At 38.6% G+C, this 18,584-nt stretch overlaps 1 protein-coding gene across 1 annotated transcript in view; it reads left to right on the top strand.

Annotated features, from left to right (window-relative positions):
- srms (src-related kinase lacking C-terminal regulatory tyrosine and N-terminal myristylation sites) overlaps nt 1–13,184 on the top strand; it is a 39,869-nt gene extending 26,685 nt beyond the window's left edge. The window contains exons 4-8 of the mRNA XM_074680876.1: nt 4,085–4,232; nt 6,160–6,318; nt 8,843–9,024; nt 9,632–9,788; nt 11,054–13,184. Of these exons, the coding sequence (XP_074536977.1) occupies nt 4,085–4,232; nt 6,160–6,318; nt 8,843–9,024; nt 9,632–9,788; nt 11,054–11,253 (846 nt within the window). The 3' untranslated portion in view covers nt 11,254–13,184. The remainder of the gene's footprint in view (nt 1–4,084; nt 4,233–6,159; nt 6,319–8,842; nt 9,025–9,631; nt 9,789–11,053) is intronic.
- The last annotated feature ends 5,400 nt before the right edge of the window (nt 13,185–18,584 follow it).

The following is an 18,584-nucleotide window of genomic DNA, read 5'->3' as shown; positions in this document are numbered from 1 at the left end:
ACACTAAAATCTCATACGTCAGAATCTCATACCCCGGAATCTCATATGCCAGATTCTCATACGCCAGAATTGTCAGAATCTCATACACCAGAATCTCATTCCCCAGAATCTCATACACTAAAATCTCATAGTCAGAATCTCATACACCAGAATCTCATACACTAAAATCTCATACGTCAGAATCTCATTCCCCAGAATCTTATACACTAAAATCTCATACGTCAGAATCTCATACACCAGAATCTCATACGTCAGAATCTCATACACCAGTGTCTTATATGCAAATGTCTCATACACCAGAGCCTCCTACACTCATAGTCTCATACAAAAGTGTCTTACACACCAGAGTCTTTTATGCCCGTGTCTCAAACGCCTGATTCTCATGTACCAGCAGTGACATATGTCAGAGTCTAATTGGCCAAAGTCTAATACATCAGTAGTTTCATACCCCAGAGTCCAACATGACAGTAGTCTAATATGCCAGTGTCTAATAGGTCAGAGTCTCCTACACCCTTATTCTTATATGCAGGTGTCTTAATCGCCAGAGACAAATATCCCAGTAGTCTCATAAACCAGTGTTATAAAGGTCAGATACTCCTACGCCTATAGTCTAATACACAAGTTTCATACACACTGAAGTTAAATACACCAGTAACCTCAAACATCAGTAGTCTTGTACCCCAGTAGTCTCATATGCCAGAGTCTCAGAAAACGTAGTCCAACATGCCAGTAGTTTAACATGCCAGTAGTCTCATATACCAGTAGTCTCACATGCCTAAGGATGGGTACCAAATTAGGTACTTTTATAGGTACCGACCGAATTCTTTCATAAGTTCAGGGTACCGATTCACGTAAAATCATAAGGTACCATATTTAGGTACCTAAACGCATCCTTGTGACTGTGAGGGAGTGGAAGAAAGAGTGACTTTCCATGCTGGACATGAACACAGCATTACAAGGTTATATATTGAAGAATAAATATGTTAAATTAAAAAGAGTTTACATTTTATCATTTAACAAATTGATATTTTTTGACACATAAACACACACAAAAGTACCGAAAATTGGTACCATTGAGTACCTGTACCGATTGCCAGATACCAGGAATCGGTACTGTATCATTTCAAATGTAAAGGGAACCAATTCCTACACATGCCAGAGTCTCAGACACTGTAGTACAACATGCCAGTAGTCTCATATACCAGTATCTTATATGCCAGAGTCTAATATGCCAGAGTTTCATAACCAAGTGTCTCTCAAATCAGAGTCTCCTATGCTCATAATCTAAAACCAAAGTGTCTTACACGCTGGAGTCTCCTACGGGAGAGTCAACCATGACATATGTCAGAGTATCGTACACCAAATACACCAGTAGTCTCGTACCCTACAGTCTAACATGCCAGTAGTCTAATAGGTGAGTGTCTAATGTGCCAGTCTCATACACCAATGTCTAATAGGTCAGAGCCTCCTACCCCTATAGTCTAATACACAAGTGCCCTACAGGCTAGAGTCAAATTTACCAGAAGCCTCATATGCTCCAGTCTCATACCTTAGTAGTCTTACACACTAGAGTTCAATACACCAGTAGTCTCATACGCTTATTAGTCAGAGTGTGTTACGCCAAAGTCTAATGAGCCAGTAGTCTCATATGTTAGTAGTGTCATACGCCAGGGTCTCACACACCAGAGTCTTAATTTGAACAACGGTCAAGATGCATCAGTGCCTTCCTTTTTTTGTGTTGAAATGATCCTGAAAAAAAACATTTCCCTCTCCTCCTAAGCTCCACAGTCTCATATTTCTTCACTTTGACCTTCAATCATTAAAATAAATCAGTTTCAGTTAATAACTCTGACGTTCAGCTCTCACAGCCTGATCAGAGAAACATTTGCATCAGTAAAACGACGCTAACGATGCTTTCAGTCACTTTTATTGACTGGGCGTGCGGTGCTGTCCCTGGTGATTATAGCTCATCAATAAAAAGTGACGGAGCAGAGGTCTGTGTCACAAAGACGCCCTGATGTTTCTGTCGGCTTTGAGAGTCTGAACACAGATTCATCCTCATAAAGAGTCCGACAGACTGAGACGAGTCTGAGCGCTCAGATCTGTCAAAGTTAAAGCCATTAGTGAGATTACATCGTGTTATTGTTAATGGGGGAGAACAAAAGTCTTATTAAGATGATTAAAAATGCAGAAGGAGCCAAAAACTAATGACTGAGGAGTGTTGATGCTGGAGATTTAGACTCTGACTGTTTCCCTCTTAAAAAGTCATTTTCATTTCACTTCAGACAAAGTGTTTTGGTTTTTATACAGAAGAAAACTGTTTTAATGTTCTGTTAAAGCTCAGCAATGGGAAGAAAATTCAATTATTTATAACTTAATTTGTGCCAAAGAGGAAAGATTTTGGAGCTTGCCTTGTTTTGTTCACATTTAAACTCATTGTAAACATAAATTTGGTTGAAGTCTTGTCTCTAAGTTTTCTCATGGAGCATCATGTTTTTTTTATCATTTCAATTGTTTCATTTCTTTTCTTAAAAGCACTGGATCATTAGAAAAAAATGTTTGTAGCGTCTGATTGTTCTGAAAATAAAGTTTCCCAAAAGTTTTGGATTCATGTCCAATTTTTGTTGTTTTCATCCATTTTTTTGTCTTTCACCTACTTTACCCATCACTGCTGTTCTGTCACCCTCCTGTGTCTCTGGGGCAAAGATTTCTTTCTCCGACAATGTGCTGGCTTAAAATACAGGCTTGATATATGGCAAAAGACAAGCAAACAAAAAGTGATAATGTAAGCAATATAATAAAAAATGTAATCAAATTTTGTTTGTTTTTTCCAGAAATTTAGAAAATTATTAAATTTAAATATTTTTTGAAAATTTTAGAAATAAAAACAGCAAATTTTACAGTTTTTTTTTTTAATTAAGACATTTTGAAAATTGTTGAATTTAAATATTTTTTGTAAATTTTAGATTTTTTTTTTTTAAAATAGAAAATTTTACAGTTTTTTTTCCTAAAATTTAGACATTTTGAAAATTATTGAATTTAGATATTTTTGTAAATTTTAGAATTTTTTTTAAAAATAGAAAATTTTATAGTTTTTTTCAAAAAGTTAGAGTTTTGAAAATTGTTAAATTTTAATATTTTTGAAAATTTTAGAAATTTGAAAAAAAACAGCAAATTGTACAGTTTTTTAAGTTTCAATTTTTTAAAAACATTTTCAAATTTCAGACATTTTTGAAATTTCAATTTTTTAAGATTTTGCAAATTTTACAAAATTTTTGCAAATGTATGCAATTTTTTGTTTTTATAAAAATATCTGAAATTTTGCAAATTTTTTACATTCCCACATTTTTGACCTTTTTCCATTTTTCTTTTCAAATAGAAGAACTCATACATCACATGTCCATTTTTTTAAATTCAAAAATTGCTGGTTTGGATAATTGTTCAATAGCTTTTAAATATGTATGGAGGTTTATACATTTTTTTGCCTTAATTGTGAAGATAAAGTAGATTTTGTGGCTCCTGAATGACTTTAATCCAGCTGAGCTGAGAATAAACGGCTCCTATCAAAGTAAAGATTGCAGACCCCTCAACGAGGAGCTCCCTCATAATGTCTAATCTGCTTTTCACACATCATCAAGGTTCTCACACCATCACCTTTTAACACATCTAGATGCTCGTTCACACAGTATAATACGGTAGTGCCACCCTGTGGAAATACATACTAGTTCCTTAGAAGGACTTGTTCTGATCTTCACTAAATGTCACTCCTGGTTATAGTGACAACATGCGCTTATATACTCATGCAATGTGGTGATAAGAATGGTGCCACCTATTGGAGACAAGTGATATTTACTCAAACATTTTTAATATTATTAAAGAAATTTAAAAAATGACTCACTTGGAAAGTTTTCTTGCAGTTTTAACTTTCTCCCCCTCCACACGGTGTTTGTCAAACAGTTTGTGTTTGTGTCTTTGTGCCTCTGCACGCTGGTTTTGATGATGTAATCTGAAGTTATCTGGACTCACGCTGGTTTTGATGATGTAATCTGAAGTTATCTGGACTCACGCTGGTCTCTCTGTGCAGCGGGAGCTCTTCGACATGGAGCCGTGGGAGAGACCGAGGGAGGAGTTCAGGCTGCTGAAGAAACTGGGAGAGGGACACTTTGGAGAGGTGTGGGAGGCTCTGTGGTCCACGGAGAACAGGAAGGTGGCCATAAAGACGCTCAAACAAGGTACCTGTGAAAGAAAAAAAAAGATTAACTGAATTAAAAATAGACGCAGGAGCCAATCAGAACTGCTTTTAAACCAGGCTGTGATCATGTTTTTTTCTGCTGCTTTAAATGGGTGTATGTGGTTTCCAGTGTGTTTGCAGGCAGCCTCGTGTGGGCGCTTAGGGAACTGCAGCTTTAGAAAGTTCTGTATCTGCTTCATATGTACATTAAATATAAAACTGGACGTTGCTGTTTGGTTTTAAACTTATATAAAAAAAATACAAAACACAAGCTCAAGCGAGAACAAATGAATGAATGTTATGCTACATTGTGTACAGAAGCCCTAAAAGGTCATGATTAAACACATTTTTATTGTTATGTTAAATAAATGAAAGCTTGCTTCCTACAAACAACAAGATACTTTTCTGGTGATAAAAAATCAAAATCATTTTCCAGAAAAAAACATGAAGTTATATTTTTTCACATCTAATGCCCATTTATTTGGTTTGAACCACTTTGAATACGCTAGAAGGCCATTATTTGCTTCATTCATGAGTTCTAACAAATTTTTATAAGAAACAAGTAAATTGGTATCATCTGCAAAAAAATCATCTGCATATTGTGTATGATACTGTTGCAAGATTCTTTATGTGTATGACAAATAAAAGTGGTCCTTAAATGGACCCTTGTGGAATCCCACACTTTACCATAATTCTCTCAGACTTTACAGTAAGCAAAACCATTAAGCAGTATTATTAATACATCATCAAATTCAAGCATTATTTCCAGAATTTTAAAATTGTTGAAAATTTATCGCACTTCTTTTTTAAATATTAAAATGACAAAATTGTTTGACATTTTGAAATATTTTTAATATATATTTTTTTAATTCTATTTTGCAAAAAAAATGAAATTTTAAACTCTTTATACTTTTTACATTTTTATTTATTTATTTATTTGTTTTTGCATATATATTTAAAATTTTCCGTAAATTTTTAGTTTTTATTGAATTTTTTAGATTTCAACAATGGTCTGGATTAAAGTAAATTTTTTGAAATTCAAAAAAAATATATACAATTTTTTAAAGTTTCTGAAAATTAAACAAAAAAATATATATTTTTTTAAAAAATTCTAAAAATTAAAAAAAATATATAATTTTTTTATTTCTAAAAATAAAAAAAAAAGAAATGTTTGGAAAATTTTGCAAAATTTTATTAGATCTGTTTTTAGATTTTAACTTTGTATGGAATTTTATACACTTTATTGTCTTTGTTGTGAAATTAGAGTACATTTAGTTGCGTGGTAATGACTTAAATCCGTGTGAGCTGAGGAGAAATGGCTCCTGTGATTTTTCCAGAATCTACACTGATGTTCATTTGTTGAATTATGCATGTTAAATATTTGAGGATTTGTAAAAATACTAACCCCAGTGAAGAACAGACACCCAAACGTACAGCAGAGAGGTGATCTGTTTATAGACACTGTGCTATGTTAAATACAGTGTGTGCATCCTGGGAAATGCAGTTCCTGTTTGATCAAACAATCAACCTCTACCGCCTGCATCGCCGTGCGTCTGTAGATCCAGTTTTTCTGCATTATTTCTGCTTAAACTCTTCCTGACTTGTTGCTGACAGAGAGGACTGTTTCCTGCACTTTGCAGAATAAATATTCACGCCTCCATCAGCGTGCAAATAAAAAATCTCCAAGATAAATTCTTATAAAACGGTGATTTGAATTGCAGAGAGATTCAGAGTAGTTTCCTCATGAATACACCAAATGAAATGATAATGAAGGTCCATGTTTTTCTCTGTCTCTCCCAGGATGCTTTGCTCTCTGTGACTTTTAGTACTCTTTAAACGGACTGATTAAGGCTGGGTTCAGTTTTTATGAACAGACTGAGAGACGCTGACCACTTCACGCCCTCACTCTCCTCCTCTTTCTCCTCCAGAGGACACGAAGCAGGACGAGTTCGTGAAGGAGGTGCAGGCCCTGAAGAGCCTCCATCACCCCAAGCTGATCCAGCTGCTGGCCATGTGCTCCAGAGGAGAGCCGGTCTACATCGTCACCGAGCTCATGAGCAAAGGGAGCCTGAAGTCCTACCTGGCCTGTGAGCTCACGCACACACACACACACGTACACACACGTACACACACACATGTTTGAAGATGTAAAGAGGTTTACAGCAGGAGTTTATTTAGCTCCTGGGTTCAGAAATTCAGTCTCTAGCTCAGATCTTTTTGGAAAGCTGAGAGAAACAGAATTTAGGTCAAGCCACGTTAAATCTCTCCAAATGGAATTATAATCTGCGTCCTGGCAGGAGTTTTGTTCTGACGGTCGACAAAAGGCTTTAATCACAGAGTCTTAGCGAGCAGAGTGTGAGAGGCTCAGATACTTCTCATTCCAGTGAGTGTCTGAGTGTGTGTGTGTGTGAGTGTGTGTGTTGACTGTACTTCTCTGCCTCTGTGTAGAATTAGCTGCATGGCTTCAGTAAAGCTTCTCACTTAAAGATGCTGTGAGGAGGATCTGTTTTAATTGGCCTGCAGCGCCACCTTCTGGCCTGGAGTCTCTCACACACACATCAGTACACTTACATAGAGCTATGGTTTAAAATGTGTCAACAAGCAAATGTCGTAATAGACAACTATATGTTGCGCTATCGGCAGATCGGTGCTCCGATGTGACAACAAGCTAACTTTGTCAGTTTGTAGCGTAGCTTAGCAGCTGCTATATTTCTCTCTCCTCACAGCCCGGTGCTCTGAGACGTGTCAGTAACGTGTAACGTTAGTGAATCCTGGTTCTGTCCTACCAGAGCTCATCTACCAACTCCAACCTCACCAAGCAGAGCTAACGTAACCTGGCTCTTCATTTTATTGATAGACTCTCAAGTTTGAACAGACCACTGCAGAATAACTGCTGACTGTGGGTTGGAGGCTACATTAGCACAAACACATTAGCCTGGGTTTAGCCTTTAGCCTGTGTTTTTGCATTTAGCAATTGCTTTAGCCGTTAGCCTGTGTTTAGGCCTTGGGCCCATGTTTTAGCTCTTGTTTTAGCCTTTAGCTCATGTTTTAGCTCTGAACTTTTTTAGGCTTTAGCCTGTGTTTTAGCCTTTAGCTTTTGTTTTGACCTTAAGCTAGTGTTTTAGCCCTTAGCCTGTTTTTAAGCTTTTAGCTCAAAATTTTTGAAGCTCATGTGTTAGCCTTTAGATTTAGCCTTTAGCCCATGTATCAGTCATTGGTGCCTGTTTTAGCTTTTCAGCTTGTTTCATAGGCTTTAGTTCATGTTTTAGCCTTTAGCCCATGTTTTGACCTTAAGCTAGTGATACAGCCTTTAGCTTGTGTTTTAGCCTCAAGTTCATCTTTTTGGTTTAGTTCATGTATTAGCCTTTAGCCTGGGTTTAAGCTGTAGCTAAAAAATAATTAGCTCATGTTTTAGCCTTCAGGTCTTGTTAAGCATAATCTCTTTTTTCAGCCTTTAACCCTTGTTTTGACTTTAAGCTAGTGTTTTAGCCCTTAGCCTGTTTTTAAGCTTTTAGCTCAAAATTTTTGAAGCTCATATGTTAGCATTTAGCTTCAGCCTTTAGCCCATGCTTATGATTTAGTTGTTGGTGCCTGTTTAAGCTTTCAGCTAGTGTTTTAGCCTTTAGCCCATGTTTTGACCTTAAGCTCATGATACAGCCTTTAGCTTGTGTCTTAGACTTAAGTTCATCTTTTAGCATTTAGCTCATGATACAGCCTTTAACCTGTGCTTTAGCTATAGCTAAAAAAAAAGTTTAGCTCCTGTTTTAGCCTTCAGCTCTTGTTGAGCATAAAGGTCTTTTTTAGCCTTTAGCCTGTGTTTTAGCCTTAGGCCCATGTTTTGACCTTAAGCTAGTGATACAGCCTTTAGCTTGTGTTTTAGCCTTAAGTTCATGTATTAGCCTTCAGCTCGTGCTCCATCTCTCTCCTGTTTCTCTTTCTTCTGCTCTTCTGTCCTTTTTCTGTCTGACAGTTAGGCTCCAGTGTCCACCATCGCTACAAAATTAATCACAGCAGAGAAAAACTGATCTCTCTTCTCTCTAAACTTAATCAGGCACGTGGCGTTGTCAGAGGCTGTTTTCCAAACCCCCTGCTAAAGTAGCAGTTCCTACTATTCTGGCTGAAATTCAGTCTTGGTGAATTACCACCATCTACTGGAATGAGTCTTCATTACAACTACAATACAACAACACTAACGTTAGATAAGTGAAGTGATGAGAAAGAAACACAAGTACATTTTTTTTACTTCTAGTTATAAAAGAGACAATTACTTCTATAAATTTAATAAAGCCCTTGTAAACCACTTATTTCTTTTTTTTCTGCTTTTTCCTTTTCAAACCATACATGGATTATATGGAGCAGTAAAAATCAAATATGATGATTCTGCTGTGATATGATTAACAAAATAAACTAAAATGCAGAGATCTACCCAACGTGTGTGTTGTATATTGAAGGCATAGAGGGAAAAAAAAACATGTGAGGAGACTGAAAATATCAGCACACGTTCGACCTCTGGCTCTGAGTCAAAAACTGCTTGGAGGACAAATCTGTGCTGCTCACAGCTTACAGCGTGTGTTCCTGTGTGTGTTCCTGTGTGTGTTCCTGTGTGTGTAGCTGCTGAGGGCCAGGTGCTGACCTCAGCTCATCTCATCTACATGGGCAGTCAGATCGCAGAGGGCATGGCGTACCTGGAGGACAGAAACATCGTCCACAGGGACCTGGCTGCCAGGAACATCCTGGTGGGAGAGGATCTGGTCTGCAAGGTGGCCGACTTCGGACTGGCTCGGATCATCAAGGCAAGACCGGAGTGTGTGTGTGTGTGTGTGACTGTGTGTGTGACTGTGGAAAAGAAAGAAAGTGTGTTTTTCCTCATCTGACAAAACCTTCCCCTGTTTCCTGAGTTCTGCTCATTTTCTGTGTGTGTGTTGAAATATGTATCAGTTTGTTTTTGCTCCTCTCTGTTTACTAAATGTATGAACTCCATCTGTTCCTCCGTCTGTGCAGTCAAACGCAGCAGCAGCAGCAGCAGCAGCAGCAGCAGCAGCAGCAGCAGCAGCAGCAGCAGCAGCAGCAGCAGCAGCAGCACTCTAAACTCCATATTTTATTCATCCACAGCCTCAGAGCCAGCACGGACTGAACCTTACGAGCCGTTAGTTTCTGAGCAGATCATCTCATTATGGAAATCAAATCAGAGACAATAACTTTACTGTAAATAAACCAGACCCCCTCTGTGATCTGCTCTCTGCTGCTCTCTGTGATCCGCTGTGAAGAGTCTTAAAGCAGTCTGAAGTTTGGATTTGACCTCCTGTAACCATCACATCCTTTCCCTTCATATTGTTGTTTATCTGTTAAATATGACCTGAAACTCTGTGTCTCTCTTTCTCTGTGTCTCCGTCTCCTCAGGACAGTGTGTACACAGCCAGTCGAAACACAAAGATCCCGGTGAGGTGGACGGCTCCTGAAGCGGCCATCTATCAGCGTTTCTCTGTCAAATCAGACGTGTGGTCGTTTGGAGTCCTGCTCTATGAGATGATGTCTCGGGGGAAGATGCCGTATGAAGGTAAATTTGATCTTCTTCTGCTCGTGTTTCGTAACCATAAGTTTTTTTCCCTACTAGCTTTTCTTATTGAACTGACAGCATGCCAGCTTAATATACATGCTCGATATGTGGTGAGACACTACAACAAAAAATGTTGAGTTAAGTGATATTATCAATAAAGATAATTATATTCAGGTTTTCTGTCATAAATTTGTTTGCAAATGAATAAAAATGTATTTATTTTTTTAATTAAATTTGAAAATTGTTAAAAAATCTTTGCAAATATTTTAAATTCCAAAAAGCTGAAAAAAAAATAAAATTTCACATTTCATTTTTTTGGAAATTTTTCAAATGGTAAAAAAAAAATTGCAAATTTTTGAAATTCTATAAATTTCAACACTTTTGTCAGATTTCCTGAATTTCAAAATGTGAAATGTTTTGGTAGATTTCTTAAACTTCTTTGTTAAATGTAAGAACATTTTAGAACTCACAAAAAAAATAAAAAATAAAATTTGGCAAATTTTCAAAATTATAAAAGTTCTTGAATTTTTTAAAAAATTTTGAAGGTTCAAAACATTTTTTAAATATGTGCAATTTCTTGATTTTTTTGCATATTTTTTAAAATTTAACAAGTTTGCTTAATCTTTATATTTTAATTTGGCAAATTCTTAAAATGTTAAAAAATTCAAATTGTTATCCATTTTTTTAAATTGATTTTTTCTGCACATTTAAAAAAATAAATAAAAAAGACATCACATGTACAATTTCATAATTTTTTTTTTAACTTTTTGTTGTGATAATTATTTACTAGATTTTGACTATGCATAGAATTTTAGACCCTTTATTGTCTTTAAGGTGAAGGTTCAAAACATTTTTGAAAATTCTGAAATTTTTGATTTTTGCACATTTTTGAAAATCATAGTTTTTCCCAAAACTTTTAATTTTTTTATTTTTGCAAATTTTGAAAATGTCAAAAAATATAATTGTTTTTAATTAAAAAAAAAATCTGCAAATTTTTTAAAAAATAAAAAAGACATCACGTGCAGTTTCATAAATAAAAAAAAACACTTTTTTGTTTCAATAATTATTTACTCGATTTTGGCTTTTGGATAGAATTTTGTACACTTTATTGTCTTATTGTGAAGATATAGTAGATTTTGTGGCTCCTGAAAGACTTTAATCCAGCTGAGCTCAGGCTGAATAGTCTGCTAAAGAAAAGGTTCAAACAAATCAGGAACTCCTCCAACTTTTTATTCAGATCTCTAACTTTTTTTCCACCTTTTTAGGAAAAAGCAACAAGGAGGTGTTGGATCTCCTCTCATCCGGGTTTCGGCTCCCCTGTCCAACACGCTGCCCTCAGAACATTTACCGGATCATGATGGACTGCTGGGCCGCCGAGCCCTCCAAAAGACCCTCTTTCCACGCCCTGCACAGCCAGCTGGACACGATATACGCTCGGATTTACTTTAAGACGATAGAGGTATAGAAAGAGGAGGGCGTGTCCTCTGCAGCTGTCCCTGAGGAAGGACGTAAAGAAACTCAATCCTCTTCATCTACAGGGTATTTATACTTTAACGCCGCGCTGACACAGGAAAGGAGAGGATGCTCGCCAAACGGAGAGGGGAAACGAGGACTGCGTCATTTCTCAGGCTCAGAGAGACGTGGACTCTGACTGAGAGGTTTCAAACAGCCTGTGAACGGCGTGGAAATACACTCCGACCTGAAGACACTCACGCTCGGCACATTCACAGAACCAAGTCTTTTTAATTTTATACCCGTTTGTGTTTTATAAATACTATTTTATTACTCCTGTATGTGCCATGTCTGTGAATGCACACTTTGAATCCTTATGAAGTCACAGGCGGGGCTTTGATCGATCACCTGACTGATGACGACAGAGCCAGTGCTAAAAGAAAAAAAAGAAATGAAGGTTTTGTGCAATAAGCTTTGCTGGGTTTTTAGCCACGCTAGCGGCCGGGTTTGGTGACGTTTGATCCGGCACCAGCAGAAAGTCGGGACGTCGTATTTTGAGGCGCTCGTTTTGTTATGAACTTCTGACCAAATCCTCATCAAACTTTAAGCTAAATTAAAGGACCAATTCAGAGTATTTATTGATTCATAGCAGCTACATACCGCATGAAAAACATATTAGCCTGAAAAATCCAAATCTGTTTTTAAAGAAAGAGTGAGACATGATGGGATTTCTTCGCTCTTTGCAGAGTTTAAAAGGTTAAGGCGACTAAAAAAGTCATTAATCCTGCAAAGGAGGCTGCAGGATCCTCATTGGTCGACACAGCTGTCAATCAAACATCCTTAAACATCAAATTTGCTGCTCAGAAAAATGAACTCTTGCACATAAATGTGCACGAGAAATCCTGATAGAAAGCTCGTCTTAGTTAAATCATTTCATTTTTAAGACCAATACCACAAGCAGCCACTGGAGGGAGCCCTAGATGTTTTGACCTCACAGGGTAAATTTACAGTCTGTGGTGGAAAGAGCTCAGCCAAAAGTTAAAAAAGCACCAAACAACACTTGCACTTCCAACATTTCCTCATTCGTACACCGTGTAAATACACTCACACCCTCAACCCAATCAAGGAGAAGCTTCACAAACCATCAGTCTGACTCGCCTCATGACAGGAAGTGATCCTTTAAGCCTCATAACGTTCAGAGCGGCGAGGTAAACTGAGGATTCAGCGTCACTATGGGTGGAAATCTTATAACGACGGGGTTTTCAGGGAGCTGCAGGTTTCGTGATCGGTCCGGCTGAAGGTTGAGGTTTGCATGCTCTGTGGGTCACAGCGTCGGCATGTCGTGTATATTACCAGGAGAAAACTACGTTCGTTAGCATGTTAGCACATTAAGCATGTCAGGGTTGGGGTTAAAGCAGAAGGTCCAGCTTGATGTAGAGCTGAATTGTTTGGGCGGAGGAACCTGAGGGAAGTTTGTTTCCAGGCCTCGCGGGGCCTCTAGCGTGGCTACACACTGACACGGAGCGTTCAGACCAAACGGGGCTTTTAAGACTTCAGCCTTTCTGTTCCTGTCCTTATAGAAAGGATGTGTTGTGTCGTATGAAAGTTTACGTTTACCACCTCTAAGATTCCTCTGGATCTGACCTGCTGATGACCTTTTCATATAAAAGGATTCTCGTTAAGGAGCCTGAACAAGGAGCTTTATTTTGAAATGACTGAAAACTCTGATCCTTGATGTCTGTTTCCTGTGTCTGCAGAGATTAGCACGTTTCTGCAGCGTCCTCCTCGCAGCGTAACAGCCGCAGCAGCTCTTGGTGGCTCGCCATAGGGCACGCAGACATTCAAAAACTCGCAAAAATATTAAAAACATAATAGAAAAAATTGCAAAATATAAACATTTAATAAATTTGCACAAATGTTTGAAACTTCAAAAAGTTGCAATTTTCTTAAATTTGCAAAATTTCAAAAGATAATATTTCAAAAAGTTGCAAAAATTTCCAAATTTGCAAACATTATGAAAAAACAATGAAACAGGAAAGGGTCAAAAAAATTTGAAAAAGTTTGAAATTTCAAAAGTTACAAAGTTTTCCAAAAATTAAAAAATCTAACACAATCAAATTAAATAATGAACAATTCTGAAATTTAAAAAAATGTACAAGATTTACTTAAGTTCAAAAGTTGCATTTTTTTTAAATTTGCAAAAAATTCAAAACTTCTCAATATTTCAAAAGTAAATATTTCAAAAAGTTGCAAACATTTTCAAATTTCCAGAATTTGCAAAAATGAAAAAAAAAATTAAACACACAGAAAGGCAAATATATCGATCAATTTTGAAATTTCAAGGTATTACAAAAATTTACAAAATTAAAAAAAATGAAACACAAAAATGCAAAAATATTGAACAATTTTGAAATTTTAAAAAATTTACAAAATTTACAAAAATTAAAAAATAAAAAAACTGGAACACAAAAAGGGCAAAATATTTAACAAATTTGATCTTTCAAAAAGTTGCAAATATTTCAAAAATAATTCAAACGTAAAAAATATCAGTGTTTGTTGTGTGAAACACAGAAATTGACCTGAGTTGTTTCTAAACACCACCTAGTGTGCGGCAGGGGTCAGTCTCCTGAAAAAGCACAGATTTAGAAAATAAAGGCAACTGTCGCCACCTAGAGGCACCTGAGGTTTCACCATTTTAACTTTTCACTATTTCCAGACAGAAAAGAAGAAAAGAGAGGAAGATAAAACTACAATAAGCTCCAAACACTAGCAATGATTTACCTAATTTCAGCGTCTCTCTGGACTTCAGCTGTAAACACGTCCGTCCTGAGGGTTAATCTCCAAACACTGAAACCTGCTCCCTGAAAAAACCACCTGCTCCACGTTTGGTCTGAACTCTCCTGGTTTCTGGTGAAACCTGAGAGGAGAAAGTGTTTTCTGTTACAGGATTTTAAGTCTTTCTGGAAAAGTCTTTGACTTCCTTTGAATCAGCTGTGGTATGTTTGGAGGGGGGGGCCATGGAGCCACGTGTGCAGGCCTTAACTTATCAAACCAGAGGGAGGAGCCTGCGTTTAGGGCCAGTAACAGCTTCAGTGCCTATGTTTACACCACAGAACTCTCCAGAACATGAACTCTAGAGAGCCGCAGAGACCGAGGAGACGACGGCGCCAAACGACCTGCACGGAGAGTCCACCATGACCAGGAAGCTTCGAGGAGGCGGGGGGGTTTCTGCACCACAAAATTGTACAACAATGCAATGCAATTTGAGAACAATGCAACTTTTGTCTTTGATGCATGACGTTCACACCAGGCGAAGCCACGTTCAGGAAGTTTTAGCCATAATCACCAACTCACGCTCGAGGTTCATGTTTTGGGCGGCGCCGTGTGGCAGCGAGTCCTGCAAAGAATAAAGTATTTTACCTATGGTTTTCAGACGTGTCTCTGCTTCATGACATCATTTACAGGGTTTGTTACTCACAGTAATCTGCATTTCAGTGCAAACACTCTTCTTCTGGCTTACAAACACTGCCAAGAACAGCTCCTGTCTACCCGGGGTCCCTGATCCAGGTCTACCCTCCTTCTGGTCCTCTACGCTCTGCTTGTGAAAGACCCCTGGTGCTCCCAGCCCAGCACGGCTCCAAATCTGTAGCCAGACTCTTCTCCTCTGTTGTTTCCAGATGATGATGAATTACCTAACTCTATACGATCCACAGAGTCCCTTTCTACTTTAAGAGACGTCTGAAGACTCATCTGTTCAGGGAACACTTAGACCTTAATCTGAGCCTCTTTGTCCTCAGGGGGAGGAGGAGGCAGGAGGTCTCAGACTCAGCTCTTAGTCAATTAAAAAAAAAGATCTTGAAGAAACGACTCCTTAGCTCTCTGAACCTCTTTCAGGTCTTTAAAAGAAACGTAAAGTCTGTACCAAGGATTTAACACACAGATATTTCCCAGGTGACACAGTGAACCAGGAAGTCCTGCCACTAATCTCATACCTGGTCGTCCTGCCAGGTGAGAAATCCTGGCACCTGACGAAGCCAAATCTGTAAAAGTCAGATCAAATAAAAACTCAGTAACTGAATTAGACTCTTGGTGTGATGACGAGTGTTTCAGGAACTTCTCTGGTCTTTTTATTTCCACTCATGGTTTAAAGAGAGATGCTGAAACCTGACAAACTGAGCCCATTAAAGCTCGGTCAAAGCCTGAAGTGGACGCTCCTGTTGCTGTGGTACAAAGGTGAAAATCTGAGCTCAGATAAAACGTCTTTACGGGAAGAAGAGGGTTTGCTGAATCACTTCCTGATTGGACGGAGCGGCTGTGAACAAACACAGTATCTGATTACTGTAACATGATCACATGGATCCAGGAAAACCACCAGGTAAGCACCTGGAGGAACGAAGGAATGGAAACATCCAACACGTGGTCGTCCACAAATCAAAACTACTTTTAGAGTGTAGGTAAAACTGTTCGTCCAAAGTGTTAAAAAAAAAAAAGATCCAACATAGGTTATAATGTTGTGTCCAACATTATAATCCCTTGTTCCTATGTCCAACAAACCAAGACACTGTCCCACATGTGATCGGCTCTGGTTCGCCTTCCTCAAACATGACTTTCATCCATCATCATCCAAAAATGCTAAAACGCAGAAAAAAAAAATCTACATGTACACAGAAACGCTGAGGGACTGAAAACGCTGTAGTGAGCATGCCAGGCCTGTAGGTGGCGCTATAACTGCCTTGTCAGATCTACGTGTCAATGACGGCAGGCGAACATGGGCCTGTAGATTCACTCAGTCGCTGCGTTGAACAGATCAGTGTGTGGATGCAGAACAATTTCCTCCAGCTGAACTCAGACAAAACAGAAACCATCGTCTGTGGCCCACAGAAACAAAGAGAAAGGGTTATCAGTCACCTTCAGACTCTCTCTCTGAATGTGAGTAACCAGGTTAGAAATCTAGGGGTGATATTGGACTCAGACCTGAACTTTAACAGCCACATCAAATCAATAACATCAGCTGCTTTTTACCATCTCAAAAACATCTCCAGGATTAAAGGAACAGTGTCTAAATCTGACTTAGAGAGACTGATCCACGTGTTTGTCTCCAGCAGGTTAGATTACTGTAACGGCCTGCTCACTGGACTCTCAAAACCAGCTGTAAGACCAGAGTCAGTACATCCAGAACGCTGCTCTGCTTGTTTGCAAGTCTCTTCATGGTTTAGCACCAAAGTACATCTCTGGAGGGTCTCCTGCTGGTCCCCAGAGTCAGGACTAAACACGGTGAGGCTGCTTTCCAGTTTTACGCTCATTAAATCTGGATCAGTCTTCCAGAAGATGTGAGACAGGCCTCAACTCTGACAATGATCAAAGCCCGGCTGAAAACAGTTCTGTTAGCTTAGCATACGACAACTGAAAGTATTTTACCTGCACTCTCCTCTTTTAATTTAATTAATCATTTTTAATGTTTTATGATGTGATTTTATGCAATGATTTTATTTTGCCGTTTGTGATTTATTTAATGTTAGCTGTAAAGCACTTTGAATCAGTGGCGTGGCGTAGAGATTTTTTTGAGGAAGCCAAGTGAGACAAAGCCTGTTATCTGTATTTTTTTTTAGGGAGTGGGGTACATAAAGGCTATGTTGCAGTTTGTATATCGCTATTTCATGTAACGGACCTGTTAGAGTGCCCAGAGAGCGCTCGTTTTACTTACTTTGAACACCGACACACGCCCTTTAGCTCTCCCACCCTCACTCACTCATTCACACACGTACATTGTCCTCTTGATTTAGCTTAAACATCGTATTAATTAATTCAACCGCCCACTTAAACACACAACCGGCCGCTTCATGCTCACTGCTAACGTGCTAACCTCCCTGATTTCATTCAGTGGCTCGAGGATGACGATACTGTGATTTGATTGGTTTGAGGCCAAAGACGGGGTGGCTTCCCTTGACACAGTCTTGGCCAATCACAGATGAGCAGTGTCATGACCGCAGCCTCATCTGATTGGTTAATCATTCTTTTTTTTTTCGCGAAGGGACGCCAACTCTGCTTGGCTTCCTTGCAGGCAACAGCGTGCAGTATCATATTATCACCACTCATTCAAAGCATAACATTTAGGAGGGCGCTGTTTTACACATCGTAAAATGCTCAATAACTAGAGGAGAGGAATAAGGAAGAGATGACGGTGACAAAACACAGAAGAAGTATCGAAACTGTTAAAAAGGAGTATTTTCATTAAATCACAGCTACAGTCTAAAAAAAGAGAGGAAGCATGGCTTCCCTTGGCCTCCGGGAGAAAACGCCACTGCTTTGAATTGCCTTGTGTATGAATTGTGCTCTACAAATAAACTTGCCTTGTCTTGTCCAGAAGCAGCTTTTGGTAGATCTCCTCTGAAGTAGAGTTGATCATCTGGTGTGTTGGTGAATGCTCAGAGCAGAAGTGGAGCAACAGATGCTCATTTAGTTAAAGACAGTCACAGATTCAGCAGATTGAGCAGCACAAGCTCAACACGGGAGATCACCACCATCCTAACAACGGGACTGATGGACTGATGGACTGATGGATGCATGAATCACCAGCGTTTCCACTGAAAAATCTGGCTTACTGTTTACACGGCAACGGTGTCTGCAGCGTGTCAGAAAAATCCAAGTTTGCGTGTTAGGTCGACTGAAACACCGTTTCCGTGTAAATGAGAGGCTGAAATGCAACAATATGATAGGGTGACCATATTTTGATTTCCAAAAAGAGGACAACGGCACTGGCCTCGAGGCACAAATTCAGACATGCCTCTTCTATTCTTAATATTTTCACTGCCCCGTGGTCACTCCCGTCTGTGGAAACACCACGGTACTGGATTTTTTTGAGTGCTTCATGAGTGACTTCAACAGAATGGGGGGTTATTACACCTAGAGATGGGTACCGAATCAGGTACTTCAAAAGGTACCGACCGATTTCTGTAAAAAAGTACCAAGTACCGATTCATGTAAAATCAAAAGGTACCACGTTTGGGTACCTGAACACATCCTTGTGACTGTGAGGAAGTGAAAGAATAGTCGATTTTCCATGATGGACATGAACACAGCATTGCAAGGGTATATACTGAAGGATATATATGTTAAATTGAAAAATATATATATAATATTGTTAAAGAAATTGAATTTTTTACCACATAACTACAAAAAAGTACCGAAAATTTGTACCGTTGAGTACCGTTACCGATTGCCAGGTACCGGGCATTGGTACCAGCACCACTAAACTTTTTAGCAACGTCAGAGTCAGGAAATGTCTTTTTAGCAAGGCACTGGTGCAATCCATGGACCTGTAGCTGTTGTTTTACAGTATAAATG

Source organism: Halichoeres trimaculatus, unplaced genomic scaffold, assembly GCF_033239565.1.
Source record: "Halichoeres trimaculatus isolate MK-OKI-2021-1 unplaced genomic scaffold, fHalTri1.1 fHalTri1_scaffold_11, whole genome shotgun sequence".
NCBI lineage: Eukaryota > Metazoa > Chordata > Actinopteri > Labriformes > Labridae > Halichoeres > Halichoeres trimaculatus.
This window is presented reverse-complemented; position numbering and strand designations above follow the sequence as displayed.